This window comes from Anolis sagrei, chromosome 1, assembly GCF_037176765.1.
Source record: "Anolis sagrei isolate rAnoSag1 chromosome 1, rAnoSag1.mat, whole genome shotgun sequence".
Taxonomy (NCBI): domain Eukaryota; kingdom Metazoa; phylum Chordata; class Lepidosauria; order Squamata; family Dactyloidae; genus Anolis; species Anolis sagrei.
Window position 1 is genome coordinate 202,446,923 of NC_090021.1, and position 17,173 is coordinate 202,464,095.

General features: G+C 53.3%; 1 protein-coding gene across 3 annotated transcripts; it reads left to right on the plus strand.

The window, feature by feature from the left end:
• Positions 1-308: 308 nt before the first annotated feature.
• Positions 309-16,965, plus strand: NR4A2 (nuclear receptor subfamily 4 group A member 2). Of its 3 annotated transcripts, none has more exons than XM_067472361.1 (8): positions 309-403; positions 3,534-3,656; positions 4,868-5,868; positions 8,809-8,938; positions 10,101-10,264; positions 11,740-11,942; positions 12,165-12,343; positions 15,555-16,965. In XM_067472361.1, the coding sequence occupies exons 3-8, from the start codon at positions 4,870-4,872 to the stop codon at positions 15,809-15,811; spliced, it is 1,932 nt and encodes a 643-aa protein (XP_067328462.1). In that variant the 5' UTR covers positions 309-403; positions 3,534-3,656; positions 4,868-4,869; the 3' UTR covers positions 15,812-16,965. The 3 variants fall into 3 exon arrangements, with proteins under 3 accessions (XP_067328462.1, XP_060633149.2, XP_060633139.2); XM_060777166.2 differs by lacking the exon at positions 309-403 and adding an exon at positions 1,780-2,013 and having other exon boundaries at positions 10,101-10,189; XM_060777156.2 differs by lacking the exon at positions 309-403 and adding an exon at positions 1,914-2,013.
• The last annotated feature ends 208 nt before the right edge of the window (positions 16,966-17,173 follow it).

Sequence of the window (17,173 nt, forward strand, 5' to 3'; positions counted from 1 at the left end):
CAAGGTGCATTCCTTCCGCAACCGAAGTCTCTGAGCTGCCCGAAAGCCCAACTCTTCCCTCCCCATTCCTCCTCCTTTTTCCTGTTTCACGCCACGGTGGTTTAAGTGTCTTATCACTTCGTGGAGCTCGTCTGAGGGGGAAAGGAAGGAGGGAGGGAGGGGGGAGGGCGAGGGGAGGTAATCCGGGCCAGGGAAGGAGTTGTGCAACCTGTCGGAGTGCGTGGCTCGGGCTTTCAAAGCACAGCCCCGGCTGCGTCAATGCATTCCTGGCCCTCTCTCTACCTGCGCAAAAAAGGAGGGCTGGGAGGGCGCGCGCCGAGGCAGGCTCAGCAAAGGCTCTCCTGACAGGAAGAGAGAAGAAGCACGTCTCTGAAGGAGATCCCGGCGGGCGGGACGCGGAAAGGTGTGTATAGAGAGGGGGGGGGGGGTTGGGGGCCACGATGGCAGAGGGGCGCCAGGGGGAGAAGAAGGGGGAGGGTGGAGAAAGGCTGGAAAGGTTGAAAAGGTGGGAGGTGAAACGCTGGAGAAACACTCTGGGACCTCGGGGTATCGGGGTTTTCAGGAAGGAGGGTGTCCTCCACGTTTAGGAGAGAAAGGAAGAGGGGAGAACTCTAGGTCCCCCAACTTTAGGAGAGAAGGAAGCCTTGTCTTGGAGAGGGAAAGAGGGGAGACCCCCATATCCTTATCTTTAGGAGAAAAGGAAGCCTTGCATTGGAGAAAGAAAGAGAGGAGACCCCTATGTCCCCATCTTTAGGAGAGATGGAAAGAGGAGAGACACCTGTATCCTTATCTTTAGGAGAGAAGGAAGCCTTGCATCGGAGAAAGAAAGAGGGGAGACTCCAATGTCCCCAACTTTGCATTGGAGAAAGAAAGAGGGGAGACCCCAAGTGTCCTCATCTTTAGGAGAGAAGCCTTTTCTTGGAGAAAGAAAGAGGGGAGAACCCAAGTGTCCCCATCTTTAGAAGAGAAGGAAGTCTTGTCTTGGAGAGGGAAAGAGGGGGTACCCCTATGTCCTCATCTTTAGGAGAGAAGGAAGCCTTTAGGAGGAGAGGTAAAGAGAGGAGACCCTCACGTCCCAAGCTTGAGGAGGGGAAAGAGACGGGAGACCCTCTCCTGTGACCCCATATCCAGGAGGGGAGGAAGAGAACTCCCCCCCCCCATTCTTTAGGATAGATGATGTCCCCATCTTTAGGAGGGGAGACCCCATAGTGTCCCCATATGTAGGAGAGAGGAGTGTCCCCCTCCATGTTCCTATCTACAGGAGATAACAGAGTCTTCTCTTGGTATCCCCATCTTTAGGAGAGGATGCAGGGAAGTGACCCCCCCCCCCCAAAAATCCCTTATGTTTATGTTTTTAGAGGGAGAGGAGGGAGACCATCTTTAAGAGGTGACCCTCCCCCTCCCCTCAGGACAGAAGGAAGCCTACTCTTGGAGGAAAGAGGAGAAGAAGACCCCCCCCCCTCACCCCTGCACACACGCACCCTTCTCTCTGGTCAGAGGCGGTCACGGCGCGCGACTGCTCTCTCTCTCTCACTTTCCTCCCTCCCCTCCCTCCCTCTCTGGCCCCCCGCCTTGCCTCCGGCGCGCGCCCGCGGGTGATGTCACGTCGGAACTGCCCCCGCGCGCCGGCAGCCAACTGCGGGGAGGGCCAGCCCCTCGGCCGGCTGATTGGGCGGCCGTTCCCTGACGCGCGCTGACGCGGAAGGGCTGGAGGCGCGTGCCGGCCGCGGAGCCCGGCGCCCACATAAACAAAGGCACATTGCGCGGCAGGGGCAGTCGCTCCGGATTGCTCGCCCCGCCAGGCGCTCCCGCCGCCGCCGCCGCCGCCGAGAGAGCCAGCGAGACGGGCAGGAAAGGAAGCGAGGAAGGAAAGAAAGAAAGAAGGAAGAGGGCTGAGGGGGAGGAAGGGAGAGGAGAGAGAGGAGGAGGAGGGGGGGGGGAGAGGAAAGAAGCGGCGAGGCGCCCTCTCCGCTTTCGTCCCGTTGAATGAATGAACAAGGCACCGCCTAACAAGTAAGTGCGCCGCGCGGCTTCGATGACTTTGGAAGGGAGAGTGCGGGGAAAGGGACTCTGGGTGCATGGTGGTGTGGGGGACCCCAGCCCATCTGGAGGGAGACCCCAAGGCTTGTGTTTCCTAAAAGTCTTAGCTAAGGACTGGGGCGAAAGAAAGGGAAGTGGCAAGGAAAGCATCAGCCCTTTCCTCAAAAGACCTCGCCGATCTGGGGGGGGGGGGGGGGGGGAGGGAGGGTCTTTTCCCACTGTCATTGTCACCAAGGATTGGGAGAGTCTCCATCCGGGCAACCATGAGGACGCCGTCCCTTTCCTCCCAATGGATTCGGGTTGAGCTGCAGGAGAAAAGTTGTGGCGAGGTCCTGGGATCGCCTTCCTTTCGCCCTTCTCCAGCCCTGCCTCGCCTCTTTCGGTCTGGGAAGGAAAGAAAGGGGTCTGGGAGGGGGAAGGGAAGGAGACCTTTGCCACCCCGAGCTCGGCAGAGAAGAGGGGGGACCCCCGCTAGCCCCAGAGAGGGTGAAGATGTTGAGGATGTACTGACAGATGCAGAGGTGCTGGGATGACAGGTTGGGATGACAGGTTGCGCTTAGCTTGGAAAAGGTCCCAGCCAGGGCTCCTTTTCCCCTCCTGCCCGCTTGCAAAGTTCTCAGGGGGAGGTGGAAAGGGGAAGAAGGGGAAGCCCTCGTGTTTCCAAAGCAAAACATTCCTCTGCGTCAGATCCGGAAGGGGTGGACGAGGGATCCCTTTCCCTTGCGGAATTGGGGTTAGTTGCCTTTGGGAAAGCATGCAAACCTTTCCCCCCGCCCCTCTCCAGGCGCCACGGCTTTCCTTCCTTCCTTCCATCTCTCTCCTTCTCTCTCTCTCTCTCTCTCCAATCGCCGCTGTCTTTGTGCCTCCGGGTTTGAAGGGCTGTTTTAATTTCATTAAGACAGTTTACGCCATTGTGTTCCTCCTTCCTTCTGCAAGGCTTTCCCTCCCGGGAGGATTTGCTCGAGCAAAAAGGAGCGAGAATGGGGTAGAATTGCCTCTGTTGAGATCGCATTAATATCAACCCCATTACCAACTTCTACTTTTTCAATGTATGAAAGCTTGTCCTTATGTATACCTATGCTACCAAAGCCGGTGTTTTGGGGGTGGGTGGATGTTGGGGAATTATAGAGAGGCTATTGGAAAACTACTACACAGTAGGAATGAAAACGGCGTAATAAATCACAGTCCTACCATGAGGTAAAAGAAGCTGGCATGCTTCCTCACTCCATCCCCATCCATGTGTGTATTGACATATAACGTCAGCATGCCGCACCAAAGTATACAGATGCGGGAGCGTGTATTATTAACTCTTAAGGGAATCAAGCCCTGGGAAGCCCTGCCCTTCCTTGCCCAGGTCTGTTTCCTTCTAGAAAGTCCACTCCTTTCGCCAGGTTTTTGCCTTGCCTTGTCTTCCTTGGAAAAGCGGGACGGGAGAGTAACTTCTAGTTTCCCTTTCGGCCCCTGCTCCCTCCCTCCCTCCCTCTCTTTCTCAGATTGGGGAAGGAGGAGGCGGGCGTCCGGCGCCTTTGGTCCCAGTCTCGGCAACCTGTCCCTCCGCTGAGTCCCGACGCTGTCCGCCTTGAATTCCTCCGAAAACGCCTCTCGCTCGGCTGAAGGTGGGTCAGTAGTTCCTTCCTCTAAAGGCGGGAAGAAATCTCTCTCCCCCCCCCTCCTTTTTTATTTTTCCAAAGTGCTGGGTCCCTTTGGAGGGTTTGGGTGGAGGAGATGCGCTTGGGATGGAAGAGTTGAGGTCACCTAAGTGTGGGGGGAGGAAGTATGGGGGGAATGGCAATTGATGGGGGCTCCTAACACACACAAATAGGCGGACATCCCTCATCCTCTCTGCCAGCATTCCCTGGCTTGGGGGAGAATGCCCTTCCTCCTCCTCCTCCTCCTCCTCCTCCTCCACCACCACCACCTTATCCTTCAGCCCTTCTTCTTCCTCCATCACCCCTTCCTTCTCCTTCTTCCTCCTCCACCTTCTTCTTGACCTTCTTCTTCTTCAGCCCTTCTTCTTCCTCCACCATGATCCCTTCCTTCCTTCTCCTCTTCCTTCTTCTTCCTCCTCCACCTTCTTCTTGACCTTCTTCTTCAGCCCTTCTTCTTCCTCCACCATGACCCCTTCCTCCCTCCCCCCCTCAGCCCACCTCTTCCTCTCCCCTCCCTTTGTGTGTACACAACCTAGCCCTCGACCTGGTCCACCCCCCCCTTCCTGTCCCTCCATTGGGCTGCTCTCCCTTCCTGTGGAGCCCCTGATCATTTAATGCAGGCAGCCAATAACTCGCACGGAAGCGCGCTCTTTAATAGGCATCAGTGTGTGGTCTGTGCCATCACCATCCAGGCCTTCAACTGCTTCTGGGATTTTTCTGTTTTAAGCACAGTTTTGTTTTTTCGTGTCAGGAGTGACTTGAAAAACTGCAAGTCGCTTCTGGTGTGAGAGAGTTGGCCGTCTGTAAGGACGTTGCCCAGAGGACGCCCGGATGTTTTGATGTTTACCATCCTTGTGGGAGTCTTTTCTCATGTCTGGAGCTGACAGAGGGAGCTCAACCCGCTTTCCCTTTCGGTCAGCGGTCCTGCCACCGGGGGCTTCTTAAGCAGAGTGAAACCACTTTCTTCAGTACCAGTTTGGGAGGGCATGCAATGGTCAGTGTGGATGTCTCCCCTTGGCCATCCTCTTCGTTGTGTGTGTATTGGGAGGGAGGGGAGTAGGTCTTCTGCCCCCCCCCCCCTTGAAGACACGGAGTAGTCCTGACATTGTTTATTTGTTTGTTTGTGTGTCTGTTGGGCGCCTCCCTCTCTCTCCCTCCCCCCCCCCCCCCCCCTTTAGCCATGCCCTGCGTCCAGGCTCAGTTGGGGTCCTCGCCGCAGGGAGCCAGCCCGGCCACGCAGAGCTACGCCTACCACCACCACCACCACCCGCACCACCCCTCGGGCCCCGCGGGGGACGCCTACAGCTCGGGGGACTTCCTCACGCCCGAGTTTGTCAAGTTCAGCATGGACCTCACCAACACGGAGATCAGCGCCACCACCTCCCTGCCCAGCTTCAGCACCTTCATGGACAACTACGGCGCCGCCGCCGCCGCCGCCGCCGGCTACGACATCAAGCCGCCCTGCCTCTACCAAATGCCCACCCAGCCGCCCCCGCCGCCCCCGCCCCCTCCCACGCCCTCCATCAAGGTCGAGGAGATGCCCCTGCACGGCCACGGATACCCCCCTCCTCCGCCTCCTCCTCCTCCGCCGCCGCCGCCTCCTCCTCCGCAGCAACCCCCCGCGGGGCAGCCCGAGGAGCTGGCCGTCTACTACAAGCCCTGCTCCTCTCCTGGGCCGGGCGTCTGGGACGAGGCGGGCCCCCTGCACGGCTTCCACCACCACCACCATCACCACCACCACCAAGGCTACGGGGCGGGCGGCGTGCACAAGGCGGCCCCGCGCCTCTCGCTCTTCTCCTTCAAGCAGTCTCCGCCCGGGACGCCGGTGGGCAGCTGCCAGATGCGCTTCGAGGGGCTGCCGCTCAGCAACGGAGAGCCCTCGGTCCACGGCGGAGGGGGCCCTCACCACCACCACCACCACCATCACCACCCCCACCCCCACGACGGGCCCTCGCCCGCCTTCGCCCTGCCCAGCCCCATCCGCAAGCAGGCCGCCGCCGCCGTGGGCTTCCCCGGCCTGCAGCTGGGCCACCCCTCGCAGCTCCTGGACGCCCAGGTGCCCTCGCCGCCCTCCCGGGGCTCGCCCTCCAACGAGGGGCTCTGCGCCGTTTGCGGGGACAACGCCGCCTGCCAGCACTACGGCGTCCGCACCTGCGAGGGCTGCAAGGGCTTCTTCAAGGTGAGAGGAGGACCAGCATCCGCACTGGGGGAGGGATGCGCTTTGGCACCGCTTTGACTGCTCACTGCTAGGGAATCCTGAGGTCTGTGCTTTGACCCTCTTGGGTAGAGAAAGCTCGGGTGGAACCACAGCCTCAATTAATTCCATTGCGTTGAGCCACGGCTGCCAAGGTGGTGCCCAATTGTATTAATTCACTAGGATGCTGTGAGGTTTTCGGGCTGTCTGGCCATGTTCCAGAAGCATTCTCTCCTAACGTTTCGCCCACATCTATAGCAGGAATCCTCAGAGGTTTTGTGAGGTCTGTTGGAAACTAGGCAAGTAGGGTTTATATATCTGTAGAATAATGTCCAGGGTAGGGAAAAAGCTCTTGTCTGCTTGAGGAAAATGTGGATGTTGCAATTGACCACCTTGATTAGCATTGAATGGACTTGCAGCTTCAAGGCTTGGCTGCTTCCCGCCTGGGGGAATCCTTTGTTGGGAGGTACGCCCAAACATGAATCAAGGAACATGAAAGACACTGTTGGGAGGTGATTATCTGGCCCCACTTGCCTATTTTCCAACAGACCTCACAACCTCTGAGGGTGCCTGACATGGATATGGGCAAAACATCAGGAGAGAATGATTCTGGAACATGGCCATAGAGCCCGGAAAATTCGCAGCAACCCAATGATTCCGGCCATGAAAGCCTTCGACAACACATTGCATTCATTCATTCATTCTCCAGTGTAGATGCACCCCGAGTGTTGCTGTGAGGTTTTCTAGCAGTAAGGGAGGTTCATGGGGGGGGGGGGGGCGCCTCCCTTGGCCACCCCTTCTTCCTACTGCCAAACCCATCTTTCCAACATTCACCCCCATCCATGTCCTTTCTGCCATTCAATACCTCTTTGTGCCCCATTTCCCGCAGAGTGTGTGCCTTCAAGTTGCCCTAGATTTTCTAGTTTTTTTCTCATGGCGAGGAGTCCTCAAAGGTGTTTTTTGCCACTGACTTTCTCTGAAGTTGAGTCTGCAGCGCCTGGTATTCCTTGGTGCCCTCCCATTCAAGCACCCCTCAGACTTGAACCTGCTTAGCTTTCAGGAGGAGAGGGCCAGGCATCCCTTCCTTGTTTCCCACTCGAGGCTGACCCTGCTTTGCTTCCGAGATCAAACTCCTTCCATAGTTTCAAACCCGCTTTAAATCATGTCCTTCCCTGGGAGAATAACCCCAGGAAAAGACCTGACGGGGCTCAGTTCAAGTTCACCCTTGAGTGGGAAGGACAGGACTCGGAGACCCTGTCTTTTTACCCCATATTCCTTAACCCAGAAAAACTACTGCCTTTAGACTGCCTGACTGAGAATTCAGAGCGAAACCCCCTTTCCCCTTAAAATCGCTTGCATGTGTAGAGCCTTGAGTTGGCAATGGGCAGGCTTTCCTCTCTTAGAAATGTTTTTTTTTTAATTTATAGTACCTTGCATGTAATATCTATCTTGATGTTTCCTGCAATAACTAAAATATTTTCCCCCAGCAGAATAGAAAAGTATGTTAAGTTTCTAGGTTCTGGTGTATTTTCCCCCCTTTGAAATGGGTGGTGGTGGTGGTAAACAACATAGTGTGGTGATTTGAGCATGGCGCCACATCCCTGCACACCAGGGTTTGATTCCTCACTTAGTCATGGAAACACACTGGGTGATGTCATAGGCTTTTATGGCTGGAATCACCGAGTTGCTGTGAGTTTTCCAACAGACCCCTCAACTTTGCCACAGATGTGGGCGAAACGTCAGGAGAGAATGCTTCTGGAATATGGCCATACAGCCCGGAAAACTCACAGCCACACATTGGGTGATATTGGGTGAATCACACTGTTTCTGCCCCCAGAAAATGCCAAGATAAGTTCACTTTGAGTGGGAAAGAACTCGAGGCCCCAAAACTCTGAGTCTGGCCCCACCTATGGATGCTGTACCTTCAAAGAAGTATCCCAACCTCGCTCTTTATCCAGAGAGCCAGGTTGGGACACTTGAAGGAGTAGGAGGTTATGATCTCCATCAAAATGAAGGAGGAACCATCCGTTCATTATCATTTTTTAAATTTTAGTGTGTGAGGGACCAAGAGGGGAGAAAGGATCCACATTCTCCCTCATACATCCCCACACAGGGGGTAAATTTTGCACGTCTTTGGGGCAGTTCTGGGAGTTTTGGAGTCTTTTCTTGGCGAGCAACTCATAAGTTGGACAAGGCGGATGATGGGCCTTCTAGTCCACAGAGGTATAGGGGGGCACGGTAGCCACTCCTCCGAAAAAAATGGGGGATACAGAGAGAAAGAGGAAGCGAGAGAGAGGGGGAGAAAGAGAGAGGATAGTGGCCTCTGTGCAGTCTCTCTCTCTCTCTCTCTCCTTTTGCCTTGGGAGTGAAATTGGTTAGGACAGAGAGCCGTGTCTAAGCTAACCAAGTGGAACAGAATTCCCTATGGTCAAATTAAGTGATCTCTTCATCCTCCTCCCCCTTTCTCCCTCCTGATTGAATAATCTTATCATGGCGAAGAGAGAGACGGTCTCCGAGGGATGTAAATAAGAGGAATGCCCACGGATTTGGATTTACGGAGCGCCTCCTCGCTCCCGCGCGAGGCATACAAACAAGTGGCTTCCCCTGGGTTGCTTGCCTTGAATTTCTGGACTAAAGGAGGGAGAAAGGGGAAAGAAGGGAGGCAGGGAGAGAGAGGGGGAACCAGAACAAGGGGGACTCGGGAAGAAACCCCACTCTTTTGTGGAAGAAAGTGACCCCGAGTAGGCCACCATTCCAACCATGGGGTTTTCTTGGCACAATGCCTTTGCTTTCCTCTGAGGCTGAGAGAGTGGGGCTTGCTCCCGGTCTCCCAGTGGGTTTCCGTGGCTGACCCGTGGGTCTTCAGAGTCTTGGGAAGGGGGGGGGTCTCTTTCTTCTCCTTCACTCCTCCTCTTGCCTCTGCAGCGCACCGTCCAGAAAAACGCCAAGTACGTTTGCCTCGCCAACAAAAACTGCCCCGTGGATAAACGCCGCCGGAATCGGTGCCAATACTGCCGCTTTCAGAAGTGCCTGGCCGTCGGCATGGTCAAAGAAGGTAGAGCCAGCCAGTGGGTGGGTGAGTGGGTTGGTTGGAGGGAGGGAGGGAAGGCCACCGTCCCCCTTTCCCCCCAAACACCAACTCCCTTCTTTCTTCCCTATGTCCCGCTCCACAGAGGGGGGTTGGCTTCGGGGGGAGGCACGGGAAAGCATGAAGCCATTTTGGCACCACTGACATTTCCATGGTTCCGTGGGACACAAGTAGGCTGGGCTGAGACTCCCTGGGTAAAAGGAGAGAGGGCACCAAGGTGAGGCCCTGAATCCTTCCCTGGGACCCTTAGAAAGAAAGTCTCCTTCTGCTCATTTGTCTTCCCACCCCTTTCAAGACCCCTCTGAGCTGTATGGCCATGTTCCAGAAGCATTCTCTCCTAACGTTTCGCCCACATCTATGGCTGTCATCCCCAGAGGTTGAGGGGTCTGTTGGGAACTAGGCAAGGAAGGTTTATGTATCTGTGGAATGGCCAGGGTGGGAGAAAGAACTCTTATCTGCTTGAGGCAAGTGTGAATGTTGCAATTAGCCAGCTTGATTAGCATTGAATGGCCTTGATGCTTCAAAGCCTGGCTGCTTCCTGCCTGGGGGGTCCTTTGTTGGGAGGTGTTAGGTGGCCCTGATTAATTCTTGTCTGGAATTCCCCTGTTTTTTTGTTGGTTTTTTTTTAATGTTGAGCAACCCCATTCTTTCCCTTCAGAGGAAAAGGGCGCTTCTCCCAGCGCGGGATGGAAAGCGGATGGCCTTTTTTGGAGTCAAAGGTTTAAAAAAAATGAGAGAAAAGCCGCTTTTCTTCGCAGCTCGGGAATGCGCTTGCCCCAGGGGCAGAGGTTGGGAAGAGGGAGCCTGGGACCCCAAAACTCAGAAGCCCCCAGGCGCCATAACTAATGTTGGGGAGCTGTTCTCCAAACGAGGCTAATTTTGACAAGTTCAGAGAAGACACTCAGGAAGGGTTCCCACACACCCCCTTTTGCTTTCCCTTCTTCCTTTCCTTTCCTTTCCTTTCCTTTTGCTCTCTTCTTTTTCTTTGTCTCCCTTTATTTTCCCTTCCCTTCCCTCCTTCCTTTCCTTTATCCCCCCCTCCTTCCTTTCTTCCTTCCTTCCCTCTCTTGTTTTTCTCCTCCTCTGACTCCGTCTCTCTCTCTCTCTCTCTCTCCTTCCCTCCTGGCAGTGGTCCGCACGGACAGTTTAAAAGGCCGGAGGGGCCGCCTGCCCTCGAAGCCGAAGAGCCCCCAGGAGCCCTCCCCGCCGTCGCCCCCGGTGAGTCTGATCAGTGCCCTGGTGAGGGCTCATGTCGACTCCAACCCGGCCATGACCAGCCTGGACTACTCCAGGGTAAGCGGGGGGCCGCTTCGCCCAAGGGGCCTGCCTCCTCTTCCTCCCCCCCCTCCTCCTCCTCCTCGCGGGGAAACAGACCCACAAACCACGCGGCTACTTTGGGGGGAGGGGGTAGAGGGAGGGAGAACACATTACTAACTCCAAGGGGTCCAAGGAGAAGCCATTGCGTACTCAGAGATGCCCAGCGATAATGGGAGTATTGGGGTGGGCGCCAGTTTGAGTAGGTGAGAGGGAGACAAGAGGGTGGGAAACCTCCTGCAGAGCTAGGAATCACCCCTCAAGTCAAATGAAGGCAGTTTGGCGCGATTTAAACTGCCATGGCTCAATGCTATGGAATCCTGAGAGTTGTGGTTTGATGAGGCACTGGGACCCATTGCCAGAGGAGCCTAAGGACCTTGCGAAACTACAGCACCCCTGATTCCATAGCATTGAGCCATAGCGGTGTCAAAGTGCATTTATTCTATATTGTAGATGCACCCCCAGTGAGTGCAGTAAGGAGACACAAAGAGCAGCAAGAAGTCCCCTGGTGTCTTGGGAAAGGGTTGGTGGACTTTCGAAGGCACACACACCCTCCGAGAGGCCCCGGAAAAGAACCGCAAAGAGGTTTAGCTCCAAAAGCTTTTGACTCTGGAAGCCTTCTTGGGTTTCCTCTGGAGCAAGTGCCACGAGGAGCGCAACTGTGGTTTCCAAGTGGAGGAAATACGCGCCCCTCCGTCCCTTTCTTTAGGTCCCTCCCTTTCTTATCATTTCTGCCCAGCTGTCTTTCTGTTCAGACATACAGTTAAACCCCGTAGTGAGGGACGTTTGGTGCATTTGAGTCATTCGGACACATTGACGCGTGATTGAAGCGCATATGAGTACGCGCTTCAGGGCAAATCGCCTGGATTTGCCCTGAAGTTGTTGGGGCATTTTCTGGTCCAGACTTTCGGGTGTGATGGGGCGCCTTCCCGAATGGGGCTATTTTTCAAGCCCTGTCTAGCTTTCCAGCAGCTTTCCCTCCCCGAATTAGGACTGAAGGTGGCTTGGGCACATCTACACTGACCCTTTTAATGCAGTTTCAACCCGACTTTGAAGAAAGTGCAGATGATGATAGAGAAAATCCTGGAACCGGCTGGTGATGACACAAATTCTCATGCGTTTGTGGGAGTTTGTTGCCTGGCCGCTGCAGTTTGGAGCTAGCTTCGAACTGCATCAAATAGTCAGTACAGATGGGGGCTGAGTGTCCCCATCTGAGTGCGAACTGCATCAAATGGTCAGTGTGGGTGGGGGCTGAGTGCCCAGAGTGAGGTTTAATGGGGAGAGCACCCCGCCTCCCTTCCTCGCCTTGGGGTTAGCCATTTCAGGGGCGCTGGCTCTTAGAGAAGCTCATTAATAAGTTGAGGAGGCCTCTCTCCCTCTCTCTCTCCCTCCCCTCCTTCTCCCTTCTCCCTTCCTCCTCCTCGGCCTTTGCCCTCTTCTTCCCTGCCGTCCAGTTCCAGGCCAACCCGGACTTCCAGCTCAGCGGCGACGACACGCAGCACATCCAGCAGTTCTACGACCTGCTCACGGGCTCCATGGAGATCATCCGGGGCTGGGCCGAGAAGATCCCCGGCTTCACCGACCTCCCCAAACCGGACCAGGACCTGCTCTTTGAATCCGCCTTCCTGGAGCTCTTCGTCCTGCGGCTGGCCTACAGGTGGGTGGCACTGCAGGGGCGGCATCCCCCCTCCCCCCCCCGCCCTTGAAGGCCCGCCGAGCCGCGTTTTATTAACTCCTCCGTAATTAGGGGCCTCTTAGCCCGTCGTTTATTACTCTGCCTATAATGAGTTGTTTGCCTTTCTCTCCCTCCAACTCTTTTTCCCATGCGCCCCCCCCCCCGCCCCTTTTCCATGCCTTTCTCCCTCTTCTCTCGCCACAGGTCCAACCCGGTGGAAGGCAAGCTGATCTTCTGCAACGGAGTGGTCCTCCACCGGCTCCAGTGCGTCCGCGGCTTCGGCGAGTGGATCGACTCCATCGTGGAATTCTCCTCCAACCTCCAGAACATGAACGTGGACATCTCCGCCTTCTCCTGCATCGCTGCCTTGGCCATGGTGACAGGTGAGGGCCAGCTTTGGGCTCCAACCCTCCCTTCCCTCAACCTTTGATGGGTTTTCTTTGGTGGTTGGGTGCCTCCTCCAAGTCATTTCCAACCTACAGCGATCCCCTAAGGCAGGCATGGGCAAACCTGGGCCCTCCAGGTGTTTTGGACTCCAACTCCCACAATTCCTCACAGCCTCAGGGGAAAAAGGAAGGGGTCTGAGGCTGTGAGGAACAGTGAGAGTCCAAAACACCTGGAGGGCCCAAGTTTGCCCATGCCTGCCCTAAGGTGACCTCTACCTTGTTTGCAGGAGGCTTCCTTTGAGGGCGAGAGAGTAGGGTTTGGCCAAGGTCACTCAGTGGGCTTCTCTGGATGAGTGGGAATTCCAACCCTTGTCCCTAAAGTCATCGCTCAAAGCTCAAGCCACTCCACCATACTGTCTCTCATGGGAATTTGTGTGTGTGTGCCTTCACGTTCCCTGTCCGGGTGTCCACCATGAATTTCATATGATTTCCTTGAGGGAGAGGTGGTTTTGTCAATCCTTTTCACTGAAATAGTTTATAGCACCACTCATCCTAATGCAATTTAGGACTCCCACCCCCTCCCCGAAACACACATAATTCAGTTAACTTGTAATTTTGACTCATTCTGGAAATTCAGACTAGTCATCTGATTTAGGCCAGAGATCTTCACTTTTCTACCCCCCCCCCCCATTGAAAATCCTTGCTACCCACACACATCCTGCCCCCATTTCACACTGGCATTTAAAGAGGGCTGAGGGTTAGAACTGACCAACTGACCCCTTCCCTCACCCATAAATGTTGGCCTTTTACTCTGGATTAAGATCAAGTGTTTATTTGGCCCATTCTGCCCTTTGACTTCTTAGGGTCAATTAGAATCCTGTCATCACATTCCAGCTGGTCTTGAATTAATTCTGGATAATAACCCTGTCATAACCCCCACTCTTTCCTGCACTCACGGTGTCTGACAGAAAACACAGATGGGCAAAACACTTTCAGGCTGGGAATCTATTGGCAGCAGCATCTAAGAAAGCAGATCCACAGAATCAAAGGGGCAATTAGCAACAAAGACTTATGTCTGGTTGAAAAATGCATTCCTAGGCTCACCTATCTACTTGTCAGTGCCAGCTAAGTACTATTTCTGAGTAAGACAGGATCCACTATATAACAGAGGAGATGAAATATGGAACATGAAAACAGAGAGAGAAGGGGGGGGGGATATGTGTTGACTCATAATCTGACTGATTCAGTAGAATTATTTTAGTGCAGACCAACCAATAGGCCTGAGATCTCCCTTCCTCCCCCCCCCCTTCTCTCTCTGTTTTCATGTTCCATATTTCATCTCTTCTGTTATATAGTGGATCCTGTCTTACTCAGAAATAGTACTTAGCTGGCACTGACAAGTAGATAGGTGAGCCTAGGAATGCATTTTTCAACCAGACATAAGTCTTTGTTGCTAATTGCCACCAAATCAGCTTCCATTTAGGGCAACCCTGTAAATGGGCGATTTCCACTCACCCGCTCAGATCTTGCAAAGTCAAGACCAGTACTTCCTTGATGGACTCTAAGGTCCCTTCCACACAGTGGAATAAAATCCCACATTTTCTTCTTTGAACTGGAATATGTGGCTGGCAGTGTGGAGTCAGATAACCCAGTTCAAAACAGATATGATGGGATTTTCTGCCTTGATATTTGTGGTTATATGGCTGTGTGGAGGGACCCTAAGACACCTGTAAAGTTGTCTTCCTCTTTCCTTCTCACTGGACACAGGTGTATGCTTGAGTTCAAGCAGACTCTTACCTCCATCCATATCGCAAGCTAAAGTGAACCTATCGCTAAGTTTCCTTGGCAAGAGATGTTCAGACGAGGTTTGCTAATGCCTCCCTCTGAAAGTGTGGCTTGACCAAAGTTATCCAGTGAGTTTCCACCCCTGAACAGGGATTCAAAGTTTGAATCTCCCCTCGGGGCTCAAACTACTACACCACACAATTTATACTTATTTATACCCTACTTGTCTCACATTTGGGAGCCGGATCTAGAGCTGGGTTTCAGATATATATGTTCAATTTTAGGAGGCTGCACACAACCTCTGAAGTTCAAACAGGTGACCAGAAATCATGGAGTGTACTTGAAAGAATTTGCTAGCATGCACTTTTATCTGTCTCCAGGACTCTCTCTCTCTTCATGCCACTGCCAAAAAGAGGGGAAATATTATTTCAAGATATATTTATTTCATGTTTAATTTTTAAAAGGTAACGAGGCCCCTCATTTTCTGAGGTTCTCAAGATTTAACTTAACTTGTGCATAAGGTTGGGATAGGATAACAAGCCACCTCCAGAAAAGGATATTTTGCTACATCTTCCTAACGTTTAGGTAGAATCTCTTTTCCTGGAATTTGACCCATTGCTCCGAGTCCTCCTCTCAATGTGACATTCTTTCAAATATTTAAGCGTCTTTGTAATTATGGAGATTGCGAACAAGAGGGTTGGTCTCTCCCAGTTTGTAGTGTGTTTGTCTTGTGAGGAGGCATCTCCGACTTCCCCAGTTGAGAGCCCTTCCTTTCTTCCTTCTTTACTTCCTCCTTCCCTTCCCCTTTCTCTCCTTCCTTGCCTCCCTTCTCCTCTCCCTCCCTTCTTTCTTTCTTTCCCTCCTTCCCCTCCTTTTTTCCTTCATTTCCTTCCTCCCTCCCTTCTTTCCTTCCCTCTTTCATTCATACTCCCTCTTTCTTTCTTTCCATCCTTCCTTCCCTCCTCCTTTATTTCCTTCCTTCCTTCTCTGCTTCCTCCCCATCACTTCCCCCTCTCTCTCTCCTTCCTTCCTTCCTTCCTTCCTTCCTTCCTTCCTTCCTTCCTTCCTTCCCCCTCTCTCCTTCCTTCCTTCCTTCCCTCCCTCCCTCCATCCCTCCCTCCTTCCCTCCTTCCTTCCTTCTTTCCTTCATTCCTCCCATGCTTCCCTCCTTCCCCCTCTCTCCTTCCTCCCCTCCTTCCCTCCCTCTCTCCTTCCTCCCTCCCTTCCCTCCCTCCTTCCTTCTTCACTTCCTCCCTTCCCTCTCTCTTTCCTTCCCTCCCTCCCTCCCTCCCTCCCTCTCTCCTTCCTTCCTTCCTTCCTTCCTTCCTTCCTTCCTTCCTTCTTTCCTTCCCTCCCTCCCTCCCTCCCTCCCTCCCTCGGCGGGGTCTCTCTCACGCCCGCGCCCTGTTTTTCTCCGCCGCAGAGAGGCACGGCCTGAAGGACCCCAAGCGGGTGGAGGAGCTCCAGAGCAAGCTGGTCAATTGCCTCAAGGACCACGTCACCTTCAACAACGGCGGCTTGAACCGGCCTAATTACTTGTCCAAACTCCTGGGTAAACTCCCGGAACTGCGCACGCTCTGCACGCAAGGCCTCCAGCGCATTTTCTACCTGAAGCTGGAAGACTTGGTGCCGCCGCCAGCAATAATCGACAAGCTTTTCCTGGACACTTTGCCTTTTTAGAAAAAGGGGAGGAAAGGAGCAAAGAGAGACAGAGACTGGGCGGCTGTGCTTTCCTACCAATGAGAGACTTCCAAAGCCTCCAAAGAGAAGGCCAAGAAGCCGAGCCCGAGGCCAGCAAAGGACAAAGAAAGCGCCTTTCAGGGGCGCCCCTTTCTCCAAACTGTGCTTAGCCTCTCCTCCTTCCTGCACAAACTGGGCACTGGGGAAAGCTCTCTGGATTCCTTGGACTCCACACAACAGAACCCATGGTACCCAAGTTTTTTTTATTATCATCATCTAAACAAACAAAAATAACCCTTTCTCTCCGCCCCCCCCCCCCCCAAAAGCAAAAACTTAAGAGCTGTTTTACACCAGGATGCTGATGAACAAGAACTTTTGGAGTCATTGAGCTCAGCCTGGATGAAGGCAAGAGTTTTTTTTTTTAAAGTGAACCTCCCCTCCCTCTCTCCCCAATCCCTCCCTCCCTCCCCCCTCGTTTATTGCGGTTTTAAAGCGTTTCCTGCTGTAAAAGAAAGTTGTAATATAAAGACTACAGAGTTAAGGAGGGAGGGAGGGAGGGAGGGAGGGAGAGGGCGGCATGGATCCACAGAAGGCGAAAGGATTGTACATTTCTCAGACGCGGTTGGGTTCCTTTCTTTCAGCGAACACACACACATACACAAACTCTTCTGTGCCTATTTATAAATAAGCTATTTAAACCGGTTCTTTTTTATTTAAGAGAGAGAGAGAGCGCGAGAAAGAGAGGAAAGAACAATCAAGAGCAAAACTGAACCCGAGAGTCTACTCTAGGAGGACCACGGCGGTTTCTATATAGGCCCTTGCTCTTTCAGTGAGGCCTATATTCTATAAATAGTTATTTCAGACACTATGTAGTCTGCTAGATTTTATAAAGATTGGTAGTTCTCGAGCTTTTTTTCTTTTTTCTTCTTCTTCTTCTTCCTCCGTTGTAAAATAGGTGGGCACAAGTGTTGACACACGAACCCCAACCCCTGAATCCGACATATTTCTCCTCCCCACTCCCTCCAAAAAAACAAAACAAAAAACCTTTCGCAAAAGGGACCCACGCTCCCGTGTTTGTAAACACCGTCCGGCATTCCTCGTTTGTAAGTGTCGTATGTATTGTTGATGCTGAATTAAAGGAAAACCAGTTTATATATCTTGATTATTTTGTCGTCTGAAGCGGAAACCCAGTCTTGCATGCACAAGCTTTTGGACTGTTTTCCAGAGTGTTTCTCTCCTATATAGAACTCCCTGGAAATTACTGAGCACTTTGACATTTTTTTTTCCAAATTTGGGTAAATTTTTTGTACTTTTCTTTTTGGGAAAGGGGGACCGGGAGATGTCTAAAATTGTTGGTTAATA

What these genes read in the sequence shown, in the direction of transcription:
- NR4A2 (XM_067472361.1), top strand. Translation starts at nt 4,870, where the DNA reads ATGCCCTGCGTCCAGGCTCAGTTGGGGTCCTCGCCGCAGGGAGCCAGC. An exon ending in CCAGCCTGGACTACTCCAGG is followed by an intron (nt 10,265 to 11,739) that starts GTAAGCGGGGGG and finishes CCTGCCGTCCAG; the next exon opens with TTCCAGGCCAACCCGGACTT. An exon ending in TGCCTTGGCCATGGTGACAG is followed by an intron (nt 12,344 to 15,554) that starts GTGAGGGCCAGC and finishes TCTCCGCCGCAG; the next exon opens with AGAGGCACGGCCTGAAGGAC.